This window comes from Myotis yumanensis, unplaced genomic scaffold (assembly GCF_028538775.1).
Source record: "Myotis yumanensis isolate MYYU_CA2020_CCGP unplaced genomic scaffold, mMyoYum1.0.hap1 SCAF_20, whole genome shotgun sequence".
NCBI lineage: Eukaryota > Metazoa > Chordata > Mammalia > Chiroptera > Vespertilionidae > Myotis > Myotis yumanensis.
This window is the reverse complement of record NW_027223771.1, coordinates 777,877-791,916: the sequence shown is the minus strand read 5'-3', so window position 1 is coordinate 791,916 and position 14,040 is coordinate 777,877. Positions and strand designations below refer to the sequence as shown.

At 47.0% G+C, this 14,040-nt stretch overlaps 1 protein-coding gene across 1 annotated transcript in view; it reads left to right on the top strand.

The window, feature by feature from the left end:
* Positions 1-632: 632 nt before the first annotated feature.
* Positions 633-14,040, top strand: part of PDE8A (phosphodiesterase 8A) — a 98,810-nt gene continuing 85,402 nt past the window's right edge. Inside the window, exon 1 of the mRNA XM_070400581.1 lies at positions 633-1,294. Within this exon, the coding sequence (XP_070256682.1) occupies positions 1,106-1,294 (189 nt within the window). The 5' untranslated portion in view covers positions 633-1,105. The remainder of the gene's footprint in view (positions 1,295-14,040) is intronic.

Sequence of the window (14,040 nt, the reverse complement as noted above, 5' to 3'; positions counted from 1 at the left end):
CCCCCCATTCCCCCCCGCAAACGGGGGTCCTTCCAGGGCCTCTCTGGCTCCGAGGTCGTGGCCGGATTGAGGTCATGCCGCTGCGAAGGTGCAGAGCTGGGATCTGAACCCCTGCTGGTCTGCGTGCCAGACTCCCCAACATCCGAGTTCTGCGTGAGGGAAGGTTTATGGGTGGAGGAGGCGCCAAGAACGGGGGAGCCCTGGGCGTTCCTCCCACCCCACCTTCCAGGACAGACCGGGCTCAGGCTTCTCTTGGGTCCGGGCGAGGGGAGCATGGGAGGGGGGCAGCTTCGTAAAACTCCAAGGAACAAGATGGAGTCTCCCGGTGGCCATCGGGGTTTCGGGGGCTCGAGGTCACCGCCCTCCGCGCGGCTGATGTCCTTGGGCGTCCCTGCTCCCCGCTCCCCGCCGCGCCCGCGCCCCCCCTGCCCCTCGGGCCGCGCATGCGCAGTGCGGCGCGCGGGAGGCGGCGGCGGCGGCGCCCCAGGTGCTGCGCTCAGACGCCGGCCCCGGAGGCTGCCGCTCGGCGCGGGGCGTGGCGCTGCCTCCAAACCCGCGGAGCCCGAGCCGGAGCCCGCAGCTCCCGGGGGCGCGCCGTGTCTGCGGTTCTCGACGGCGCGGGCCGGGCCGCCCGGATCCGCGCTCCCTGCCTTTCAGCGGGCGGCCGCCCGACGGGCTCCCCTCAGCCCCGGGCCTCCAGGGCGGGCGCGGCGAGGCCGCCGGGGCGCTTCTCTCGGGGGTCGGAGCCGCGAGGTGTCGGGCGCCGCGGGGCTCCCGGCGGGGGGAGCGCGAATCTCCTCCCCGGAGTTTCCCGGAAGCGCGGCCGGCGAGTGGGCGATGTGAGGGCGGCCGGGCGCCCGGGGAGGGCATGTTCGGCGGGGCGTCCGCGGCGCCCCCGCCCCAGCGCCCCCTCCGCGCCGCCGCCCCGTGATAAAAGCGGCGGCCGCGCTTCCTGACGTGAGACCCGCGCTCCCGCCGTCCGCCCGCCCGCCCGCGCGCCCGGGCGGCGATGACACGGCGCTGGCGGTGGCCGCGAGGCGCCGGGCGGGCCGTTTGCTGACCGTTTTGCTGACCGTTTGGTGACCGGAGAGCGGCCGCCGCCAGCATGGGCTGCGCCCCGAGCATCCACATTTCCGAGACCCAGACCGTGTACCCGGGCGCCCCGGAGGCCGAGGACGCGCAGGACCCCGCGGTGCTGCTGCCCGCGCTGGCCGGGCCGGGCGCCCTGCTCCGTCTGGAGTCCGAAGCCTTGGCCACCACCAGCGGCGCCCTCCCCGAGGACCCCGACTTGAAGGTAAGGGCGCCGGGCGGGCGGGAGCTCTCCCTCCGGGCCGGGCGGGGCCGCCCCCGGGCCGCGGTGCCCAGGCCGGGCTCCGGGTGACGGACGGACGGACGCCCGCAGCCTGTCCCGCCGGGCAGCGACCGGGCCCCGATGGAGGGTGTTGTGGGGTGAGGACGCTGTGAACTTGTCGAAGGCGCTGGAGGCCGTTCCCTCCCCCCCCGAGCGGGACGGGGAGCCCCCGGAGCCGGGTCGGGGTGTACTTGGTTCCCGGTGGAGGGAAGGGAAGGGAAGGGAAGGGGGCGCTGCGGGGCCCGCGCGCTGCACCCGCCGTCCTGCCGGGCGCCCTCTGCGTGGGGACCACCCCCCGCGGCGCGTGCATTTGAGGTTCACGTCTCTCCGCAGACGTGTGTGTGCAAAGCGCATGGAATTACAGAGCCCGACCAGGAACGCCGGCTTTGAAACATTCATCAGAACAAAGTTAATTTTTTTAAATTAAGCAGTCTGACTGGTGGAACACATCTGTGACTTTATTGTCTTTTTTTTTTTTTTTTTTAAATAATTGAACGTCTTCTCCAACGTGTATTGCCTTGGCTATGTTTTGTCAAAGTTTCTGGGCCTTAATCTTTGCTAAGTTTTTTTTTTTTTTTTTTTAAAGAATGATCATCTTTTCTTTTCTTTTTTTTTTAAAGGGGAAATAAAGTTCAGTAGGGCACACAGCAGCAGTGTTCCGGGGCTCTGACTGGAACTGTCACAGCTGGAATGTATGCGTTGTTGATGTTTTACTAAACGAGGGGAGGCAGGTTGGTGCGAATGGTCACAGGTGGTTGAAGAGCAGCGTCCCTCTCTCCGCAGCTGCTCAGAGTCGAGTCGTTTGCAAACGTAACCTGCTTTTCTGTGCAAACGTAACCTGCTTTTCTTTTCAACTGAGGGCTGGGAGACCTCCGGAGCTTGAGGGCTGTAGCTGGGTTCGCTTTCTGTCTTAAATTTGCATCAGTAGTCATATTTTTTTTTCTATAACAGGTGGAGGTGGTTTTCCCCACCCCTCCCGTACATCACGTGAGAACTCACCTTGTTCTCGTTATCAGAAGGTGCGCGCGCTCTGGGTAGATTCTTCAAAGACACACACACACCAGCAGTGGTTTTAGCCAGTGGTTCTCAACCTTCCTCATGCCGCGACCCTTGAATACAGTTCCTCATGTTGTGGTGACCCCCAACCATAAAATTATTTCCGTGGCTACTTCATCACTGTCATGTTGCTCCTGTTATGAATCGTCATGTAAATATCTGATAGGCAGGATGTATTTTCATGGTTACAAATTGAACATAGTTACAGCATAGCGATTAATCACAAAAACAATATGTGATGATAGATGTGTTTTCCGATGGTCTTAGGCGACCCCTGTGAAAGGGTCGTTTGACCCCCAAAGGGGTCGCGACCCGCAGGTTGAGAACCGCTGTTTTAGACTGTTGACCCAAGCTGCTCCGCATATCCGCATAATGATTATCCATTAAGCCTACCTAACTGGCTTTTCTTTTCTTTTTTTTCTTTTCTTTTTTTTTTTTTTTAAAGCATTACAACAAGTGACGTTGAATCTGGAAACTTTTAACAGCTTTCAAGTTTTTTTGGCCCGAGTCTAATCTCGGTTTGTCTTGCATTAACTGATATTAAGCTTTTAGGCCATGACAGTAGCCTTTTTAGCGAGAGGCCTTTCTGTCTTAGTGGCCTTTCTGTGGCGGTGTGGCTGTCTTGAAATGCCCCTGGTGTCTTGTAAGCCTCTCCAGTGCAGCAGCTTAGTCTAAGTCTGTTATCCACAGGGCCCCGATGTTCCCTGACTTTCCAAGAGCCTTAAATTTTCTGTCCTGCTGTCAGACCATTGTCTTGATTTGGGTCCCACAAAAGTACCTTTACCATGACAGTGCTTAATCCAGTGGCATGTGTATAGTAGGTGTTAAATAAATGTTGACCGGGTTTGTATGTTGTTGTTTTTTATTGGTAACTGAATGTTGAAACATTTTCAGTCACTGGAATTTGATTCTGTAAAACCTCCAACATAGGCTTTAAGACTATATTATATTGCCCTCGCCAGTTTGGCTCAGTGGATAGAGCGTTGGCCTGTGGACTGAAGGGTCCCAGGTTCGATTCCGGCCAAGGGCACATGCCTGGGTTGTGGGCTTGATCCCCAGTAGGGGGCGTGCAGGAGGCAGCCGATCAATGATTCTCTCTCATCATTGATGTTTCTATCTCTCTCTCCCTCTTCCTTCCTCTCTGAAATCAATAAAGAAATATGGAAAAAATATATTATTATATCCAGGGGAGGGATCAAATTGTAAGTAACAACATCACAACCACAGACATACTATAGTCTCATGCTTGTGACTCACAAACTGTACTTGTTGATACCACATCTCAGTTACAGGTCTTTATAATTAGACATTTCCGGTAATAGGGCAGAGGTAAATATTGGCCTTTTTGGTTCAATATTGTTTCTTTAAGGGAATATATTAAATACACTCTGGAAATATAAAAATGCATGCTTAGAGAGGATAAACTGCCAGCAATTTAGCAAAATCGCATTATTTTACAATTAATTTGAATCCTTTTTATTAACATATCAAGATCCAATTTCTGTTCATTAAAATTTTTCTTCTTAAAAAATACAGTAAGCCAGCATATTGTTGAGTGATTTTCAGTAAGAAACTCATTGAGGGAAGTTTTTATATTCATATAGCATGGAGTAAACACCAGTTCATCAGCACATGCTTGGGAGAGTGGTAATTAATTGCATTTTCAGATTAATTATTAAGCAGTGTATTCCCTACACTGTAGTGTATCCCACATGTGTTCCCTGAAGCAAGTTGTGTACTCTTAATAAGTATTAAATAAAAAAATGGTTCACGGTCAAATAAATTTGGGAAATACTGGCTCAGACTAAGTCCTGCAGAATTCTTTCATGCCGGATTGGTCATAAAACTGAATTTCCAAAAACACACTGTGGCTCCCCAAATCGTTCCCCAAACTTGCAACATTCCCCAAACTTGTTTTGATTACGGAGCCCTCCTATCGAGGTGTATCTTAGAGGCAGGCCAGGCCACACATTAGAACAGGAGTCTTCAAAGTACAAGAAATACACTTAACAGTAAAGCTCAATAAACACAATATGCTCCTTAAAGATTCCAAAGGTACTTTAGGATCTTGTAATACACTAGGCTGGGTCATCTTTATGAACTTTATTTAAATATCCTCGGGTGAGGATTAACAAGAATAACAACAAAAAAAGAAGTTTAAATAGCCAAGTTTTTTTCATTTGCCCAATAAGATTCTAGGGGAAAAGAGAGTAGATCTAGAAATGAATGTCCTAAATAGCCAATGAACTGAAAAAAAACAACACAAATGTATGAAGAAATTACCCAGAATGCAGCATAGGAGCAAAACATGAAAAGCAGGTTAAGAGACGTGGAGAGTAGATTGATTAGCTCCAGGAAGAGTATAAATGAAGCTCCAGAAGAAGAAAAAGAATAATAAAGAGTCAAGATTTGAAGAAATAAGGAATTTTTTTTTCAGAATTAATGAAAGCCAAACCTGCTAAAGCCCTCATACAATTCCAGAGCAAGTTTAGAAGTGACTAACTTCAGAATTAATTGGAGCTAATACATACACTACAATTTCCAAGTTCCCCCCTGAAAGAATAGACACATAGATATTACATCTCAAAACAGGAGAGAGAGAAAATGGAATCAAGGCAAGAATGGGGGGAGGGAGAATCTCAGTTTAAAAGAAGGCAAGAAATGAAAACAGGACGACCTGTGCTCAGCTAAATTCATACTTAATCGTTATTTAATTAAATTCATTTTTAATTCTGTATTTATTGGTTATGATCAAAAACAGATATTTACCAACAAGTAACTAGGCTATGTTTTTGCAGGACAGATGTTGTTTTATTAGTGTTTTTACCCCAAGTATTTTTTAAAGCCTTTAATGAGATGAACTTTATTTAAATATAACCAAAAGTACTCTGTGACTGTTGATTCATTTCGGGAGTTCCTGCCTGTGTGGTTACCGATGCTGAATGCTGTGTTCCGTTTTGTTTTGTTTCCAATTGGGGTGAGCGTTAACTGTAACATTTCAGTGTCTTCTGTCAGTTTGGGGATTTCCCCTGATTTCCCTTTCCTTAGCTGGGACTTGGGTGGCCCCGAAAAGAGCTGAGTGTGTGGGGGAGGGTGTCAGAGGGGACCCTATATGCTCACCCTCCCTCCCTTTTAGCAAACACCCAAAGCACTGCCGTGACGGATGCCCTCCCCACCCTGTGTCGCTCGCCAGCTCTGTGGGGTGGCAGTCATGTCTGTTTCGTTCACTGCTGTACCCCACAAGCTCCCACAGGCCTTCACAGCCATTGTTAACGTGGAGACTTGAGTGCACCAGGCTGCCAAGTGGGCAACCCACCCAGCCCGTGAAAAAGGAGAAATAGAAACCAGCGCGGAGGCTGTAGAACTTGGATTTGATTTTGAGGAAATCTCTGGTTATTTGTACCCAGGGAACAATCTGTTTTCACCTTGGGGAGCAGAGTAGATTTTCCTATAAAGACTGAAGGGTCGGTGTAGTTCGGTGATGGCGAACCTATGACACGCGTGTCAGAGGGGACACGCGAACTCATTTTTTTGGTTGATTTTTCTTTGTTAAGTGGCATTTAAATATATAAAATAAATATCAAAAATAGAAGTCTTTGTTTTACTATGGTTGCAAATATCAACAAATTTCTGTACGTGACACGGCACCAGAGTTAACACATTTCGTACCGCATAGAAATCTCTAAGATATACGCCAGGGACCGCACGTTTTTGGGCAAGCTGCATGTTATTTAAATCATCATAACTACAGATCATAATGCACTTTAGGTGTTGTTTTTCAATAATTATAACATTTTTATTTACAAAAACAATTAAACAATTAAAGTTCCTAGTACTTTTTTAACGTATGGTACTGTGTAAAACATTTTCTAAAAGCGCCAGGAACTTGAAGACGAAGACTATTCGAATGACCAAAATACAATGTAACTGCATTGCTTTATGGGTTCGTGCAATTATATAGTTTTTCATAGATTGACACAGTTTCCACCAATGAGATCGCTTCATTTGATGTGGACAAGACAGTGTGTTGACATCTAAGGTCCATAACAGATGGCGCGCGAAACACGAGAAAGCTCGTGAGCGGTACGAAAGGTGTTAAGTTAGGGTTTTTCAAAATGCTGACACGCTGAGCTCAAAAGGTTGGCCATCACTGGTGTAGTTGGATGAACAGGGCACAGCAGGTGACAGAGAGTAGCCTAGCCACACACTGACCGAGGGCCACTGCCTCCAGCACCCGGAATCCTCTCAGATGGATTTCTGTTTTGGCCATGTCCAGTCTTCACTTCGTCTTTCTCTTTTCCTCACCTCCTATTCGCTCTCTCTTTTTCCCTGATTGCTTTCCCCCCCACTAGAGGTCATTGATCCTTGGTAGATTATATGCAAGTATAGAAAATTTCCCTCTGGAAATATAATTGAGAAAATGAGACACCCACCTCCCCTTTCTGTTTCTGAAATAAGTGACTGTAATTTATCTCTGGCGCTCCTGGGCTGTGAGCTCTCTCATTATCCTGCACTTACACCTTTCGGTATATAGAATCTTATTATTTTGCCAGGCCTCTTATAGAGATTTGGCTTTTTATATTTTCTCCAATATCTATTCTATGTATACAAAAATCTGCATTTGTACTGCATATTATGTTAGTGCTTAATATTTCCACCATCATTTTAACTGTGGTTTTTGAGATAGATGTTATGATGTCACAACTCTTATCAGCTCAGACCTGCGCTGGGCTGGCCTTGACCCTCTCCTTGCTGAAGGGACCACAGGCCCCTTCGGCACAAGTGTTCCCTGTAAAGGAGCTCATGACGCTGCTTTTCCCTGCACGCTTGCCCATTTGGCTTGGGTTCTTCAATAGAGAAGGGTCCTGATGGGAGGCCACAGGGGGAGGCAGACATCTCAGAATAACCTACAGTGTCTTAAAGGACCAGATATTTTTTAAAAATTGAAAAAAAAAAATCAACAGAGAGAGAGATTGCTCGGGACTTGAGTAATCCGTTGGTCTTGTCCAAGGCCAGTGGCTTCAGCCTGGTTTCTCAATGCACTGGGACAGCGGGAGGCATTGGGCTCCGAAGTTCTTAGAGTGCAGACTATTCATGTTAATAATGCCCACCATGTCCTGGGTGCCTTCTCTGCTGCAGGCGCTGTGCCGATGGGTGCCTTACAGATGTTACCTCATGGCATCCTTGCCGCCCCGTGAGGTGGCTGCCACCACTGCCTTTTTGCCAGACCGGCCGCTGATGTTGCAAACTCACCCAAGGCCATAGCCTTAAGCTGAGATTCAGATCCTTTGTTCTCTCACCCGCTGGGTGGTTGCTCTAACTACCTGTCTCCATTGCACCTCCCGTTCTCCTGCCGTCTGTGCGGCTACAGATGTCACCGGTCACCTGGGTTTTAAGCAGGTGCCTCAGTCTACCTGGTGGGGATTGTGTTAAGCCCTGAGTTCCCGGGGAAGTTGGTTCTAGCCCTACATTAGGCTCCCATGTTTGTGGGAGTGGCAGCTGTGTTCAGCCCTGTGCCAGTAGAGAGAACAAGATAGAAACATCGATGAGAGAGGAAAACATCGATCGTCTGCCTCCCGCACGCTCCCCACCAGGTATCCAGTCCGACACCCGGAAGTGTGCCCCAACCAGGAATGGAACTGGTGACCTCTTGGTGCGTGGGTGGACACTCCACCACTGAGCCGCACCAGCTGGGCTGTGTTGTATATTTTTTTTAACATAAAGCCGGTAAACCCTAAGCCAGTGATTAATCTGTGGGGTGGATAGTAAAGTTTTGCCTTTAAGATCTTGGCCGTATTAGGGTTGAGCATTCTTCCTGGGTCCCCGCCGCCGTTTCTCTCTCTGTTCTGCTCTGGTGAGAAGTGTGGTTGAATATGTTGTCGGAGAGCTGCTTTGACACGTTTTTCTTTGTTTCTGTGGACATTTTTTATATGACAGCTTCTCCGCTGCAGGCACCATCTGCAGTTTGCTCATCCACACAGACAGGAAGGATGCCATAAATTTCCCCAAACTTTGAGGGTGGCCCTAACGAACCCCAGGAGCGGGTGCTGGCCAGGCCTGTATTCTGTATGGGCTGGGAATAAACCTTCTGTGCGGTAGATTGATGCTCGGTTAGTGTCTCTGTGCGTCTCCCTTTCACGGCCCGCTAATGAGTACAGCAGCCACTTCAGCTTTTCTCACTCTGCCCCTGGGACACCCCAAAGGGCTGGTGGCGCGTCAGTGTCCACTTTGTCCTCAAATGTTTGGAGTTGACGGCAGCTCCCGCAGAGATGTGTTTGTAAGGATAACAGGTGAAGGAAGAGCCGGCGACAAAGGTTTAGGTCCAGCCCCATCGGGTGTTGGTTGTGGGATGTTTGCCCAGTTCTGACCCTAAGTTTTCTCGAGCATAAAATGGGGCTAGAATACCTGGGCCTTGGCGAGGACCACTCAAAATCACCGGCGTGGAAGTGTATTGTGCCCCAAGGCACTGTCACACCTAAGGATTGGTCTTTTCTTTCAGGCATCTTTCTCAAAGGCAAACTTGGCTCAGGTACATTTGCTTATTTAAAAAAAAAATTTAAAGTCTTGATTGTTTAAAGTATATTTGCTTATTTTTTAAAAAGCAGATCTCATCCTTTTTAAAATATATTTTTGTTGTGTGGCTAAGTTGGCTGGTTCAGTTCCCAGTCCAGACACATGCCTCGGGTGTGTGCAGGAGGCAGCCCATCCATCTTGGGCTCTCACATCTCTCTCTCTCTCTCTCTCTCTCTCTCTCTCCCCCCCTCTCCCTCCCTCCCTTCCTCCCTCCCTCCTCTAACCCTCTCGCCCTCCCCCTCTCTCCTGCCCTCCCCTCCCTTCTTCTCTCTCTGAAAATCAATAAAATGTGTTTTGTCTTTTCCCTAATATTATATTGTGAAAAATTTCAAACATACAGCGAAGTTGAATTACCTAGCTACCACCTGTAGCTAACAATTTCCTATATTGGCTTTATCACATCTCTCCATTCCTTAGTCCATCCAGCAGTCTGCTTTATTTTTGGATGCATTTTATTTTTTTTATTATTATTTTTTTAAAATATATTTTATTGATTTTTCACAGAGAGGAAGGGAGAGAGATAGAGAGCCAGAAACATCGATGAGAGAGAAACATCTATCAGCTGCCTCCTGCACATCTCCTACTGGGGATGTGCCCGCAACCCAGGTACATGCCCCTGACCGGAATCGAACTTGGGACCCCTCAGTCCGCAGGCCGACGCTCTATCCACTGAGCCAAACCGGTTTTGGCTGGATGCATTTTAAAGTAAGTTCACACATCAATATAATTAACCCTGAAACACTTTATTATGCATATTATTTAGGGTTCAAATTTTGTTTGTTTCTCTTTTTTTTGACAAAGGTATACATCTGTTTAATGCAAATTTGTCAAGATAAGAAAATGTTACCATTATTCCAGAAATTTCTCTGTGCTTCTCCCCCATTCCTACTCCCACCCAGTGGCAAACACTGTTCTGATTTTTTCCATTATAAATTTTATTTGCCTGTTCTAGGCTTCACATAAATAGAATCTTCAAGTATGTGTTTGGTGTAAGGGTTCTTTCACTCAGTGTAGTATTTTTGAGATTCATCTATGTTGCATGAGTCAGTAGGCTTTTTTTCCCCTTGCTAAGTAGTATTCTGTTGTATGACTAGATCACATTTCACTTATCCATTCTCTCATTGATGGATACTAGGGCTGTTTCTATTTCTGTGCACTATTAAGAATAAAGCTGCTATGAATATTCTTATATGTATTACTTTGTGGACATATGCTTTCATTTCCCTTGGGTAAATACCAAGAAGTGGAATTGCTGGGTATAGTGTTTAGTGTTTTAAGAAATTGCTTGAACTTTTTCCAAGATGGTTATACAATTTCATACTCCTGCCAACAATGTATAAAAATTCTGTTGCTCTACATCAGTGATTCCCAAAGTGGGCGCTGCAGCGATCCAGGGGGGGCGGTGATGGCCACAGGTGCATTTGGGGGTGATGAGTAACTGCTATTAAAATTTTTAAAAAATTGATTTCCAGGGGCTGAGTAATATTTTTTCTGGAAAGGGGGCGGTAGGCCAAATAAGTTTGGGAACCACTGCTCTACATTCTTGCCCCCATTTGGTGTTATCAGTCTTTTAATTTTAGCCATTCTGGTGGGTGTGTGATGGTATCTCATAGTTTTGATTTGCATTTCCTTAATGGCTAATATTTTGGAGTACTTTTTATGTGCTTATTGATCATTTATATAACTTCCTTTTGAAATGTTAATTAAAAGGAAATATAAATATTGTCATGACCTCTGGGTCCAGAAGGACTTATTAAACAAGGTACACAAACTACTTACCAGAAATAAAAGGGTTCATAAGTTCAACTACATTAGAATAAAGAACTTCTCATCAAAAGAGAGTGAAAATGAAGGAAAAACAAGGTACACAAACTACTTACCAGAAATAAAAGGGTTCATAAGTTCAACTACATTAGAATAAAGAACTTCTCATCAAAAGAGAGTGAAAATGAAGGAAAGCCGTAGACAGGAAGAAGAAATTTGCAACACATAATACCCACAAAATATGAGAATCCAGAATATACATAGAAGTCCTACAAGTCAATAAGAAAAAGACAGCCCATTTGAAAAGTAGGCAAAGCCTTGAACAGGCATGTCCTTAAAGAGGAAGCCAGATGGCTAATCAGTGTATGCAAAGTTGTTCACCCGCACCGGGGAAATCGAACAAAAACCACAATGAGGTAACATTTCACACCCATCAAGTTGGCAGACACTTGAAAGCTGACAGTGTTTTGAGGAACTCTTCAACACTGTAGGTACAAGTGCCAATCAGTGCTACCACCTGGGGAAACCACTGTCATCAAGGCGAGTTGAGCATATGACCTAGCAGTGTCACTCCTGGGAACTCTTACACAAATGAACTGGAAACATGTACAAGAATATTCATAGCAGCATTTTATTTTATTCATTTATTTAAAAAATTTTTTTTATTGATTTCAGAGAGGAGGAGAGAGGGAGAGAAACTCTCTCAGTGATGAGAGAGAATCATGGATTGGCATGAGCCTGCAACCTAGGCAGGTGCTCTGACTGGAATCGAACCATGACCTCCTGGTCCATAGGTCGACTCTCAACCATCAAGCCACACGGGCTGGGCAACAGCATCATTTTTAATAAGCAAACTTTTAAAAAATATGTTTTTATTGATTTCAGAGAGAGGAAGGGAGAGGGAGAGAGGGAGAGACAGAAACATCGATGAGAGAGAATCACCCATCAGCTCTCTCCCCACTTCACCTACCGGGGATCAGGCCCATAACCCGAGCATGTGCCCCAACTGGGAACCGAACCTCAACCCCCAAGCCACATTGGCCGGGCAAGCAAACGTTTTGATTAAACCGAAATGTCCATCAACCACGTAAATAAGTTGTGATATGCTTAAACAGTGGACTGACTAGTTTACAGCTTTGAAAATGAATGGATTGTAGCCACAGGTATCAATGCAGATCAATTTCTAAAACTTAATGTTGAGAGAAGTTATATAAGAACTTATGAAGCATAATTCCTTTTATTTAAAATTTAATAGCTAAGTAGTATATTCTGTGGGGTTGTGTATAATAGATACATAGATAAGAAAGCTATAAAGAAAAAATACTACAAAATTCAGTTAGGTAAAGAAACTTTATTTTAGGGACTAAAATGATTAGCAGGTTAATTTGAGTGCCTACTATAGAGAGTATAGGAGGACTATACCAGGCCCTGTCCTCAGGGCACAAGAAGTCCTTCCTGGGAAGGTGTGGCAGGTCTCCGCCCAGGAAGTGGTGGTAGTGCCACAGGAATGGATGGGTGCTCAGGGAACAGCCAGGAGCTTGGTCTGGATTGGTCATAAGGTATAGAGACAGGAAGGGAGGTGGGACTTGGACCTGGGCTAAGAAGGCTGGACAGGCGGGGGGGGGGGGGGGGGGGGGGGGGGGCACGACGGGGGGGAGGGGCTGGACAGGTAGACAAGTGTGAGGGTGGAGGGGTGGCTTGCTTTGCAGACTGGGAGGGGGCTGACCAGGAATAGGATGGAGAGCCTGAAAGCCAGGTTGAGGAGTTTGAAGTCCATCCCATAAACCTTAGAGAACTCCCAAAGGCTTTTTCACTTTCATCAGGGTAAGCACATTTTATGAAGATTAAGTTTCAGAGGAAACTCTTGCGTGTGGGGTGAGGAAGAGCTGGAGGTGGGCCTGCTGTAGGCACGAGGTGTGGCCAGGCGTAAGTAATGTTGTGGGGTGGCTTGGGAAGGAGGGAAGGAGGGAAGGAGGAGCTGGCAGGCTGAGGCAGACTGGATTTGGGGAGTGAGGGAGGAGGTAGCTGGAGGGCGACTGGGAGGTGGGGTTTACCAGCAGAGAAGGGCTGATAGCATGCCACAATTTGTGCAGGCCTTTATGGTTTACCAGGCGCTATTTTTATGCAGCGTCTCATTTGATGTTCCTCAAGCTCCTGTGACGCAGGAAGGAGGGATTTTATTTTCCCTCTGGAAGACCTAAAGAAGCAGAAATTTAAGGAGATCAAATGACTTGCCCCAGTTTGTGGTGACCGCTTCCAGAAACAGGTTCACTGTAATAGCATGGGGCAGAAGCCGGAGGAGAGAGGTTAGGGAGTTCTTTAAAAAGCCTTTCTGGTCTCTTGGTTCTGGAATCATTTTATAAAAGTAAACTTTTATTTTTCCCCTTATTAAGACAGTAATGTTCATTGCAGAAAACTTGAAAAATACAGAAAGGAACAAGGCTCACTTCAGTTGCACAATTACTTACGTTGCATAATCGGGAGAGAGCGTCCCATAAAGTGGTGGCGTGTTCCCTCCCTCCGTGTAGATGCCTTTAAATAACTGTAATTCAGAATGATTTTTAAAAATTGTTTTGTTCATTAGTCCTAGGAAACACTTAGCTGTTATTTCCTCAGATGTCCCCTTTCCATTTCCTCATTTTCTTTCTTTTGCCGCTCCCTCCAAATGATAAGGTTTTTTGTTTGTTTGAATATATTTTTATTGATTTCAGAGAGTAAGGGAGAGGGAGAGAGAGATAAAAATAGCAATGATGAGAGAGAATCATTGATCGGCCGCCTCCTGCACACCTCCACTGGTAATTGTGCCTGCAACCAGGCATGTACCCTTGAGCCAAATCGAACCCAGGACCCTTCAGTCCTCAGGCCGACACTCTATCCACTGAGCCATACCAGCCAGGGCCAAATGATAGGGTTTTGACACATCTTGGTCTGCCCTCCGTGTCTCTGCACTGTTCTCTCTCTTTTTTAAAAAATGATGATTCAAAGTCCCTGTTCTTTTTTTTTTTTTTTAATATATTGATTTTTTACAGAGAAGAAGGGAGAGGGAATAGAGAGTTAGAAACATCGATGAGAGAGAAACATCGATCAGCTGCCTCCTGCACACCCCCTACTGGGGATGTACCCGCAAGGTACATGCCCTTGGCCGGAATCGAACCTGGGACCCTTCAGTCCCCAGGCCGACGCTCTATCCACTGAGCCAAACCGGTTAGGGCTGCACTGTTCTCTTACTTCCCATCTCTGCACCACAGTGTGGGAGGGTTTTTTAGTCCACTCTTCCAGCTACTGACTCATTCTTC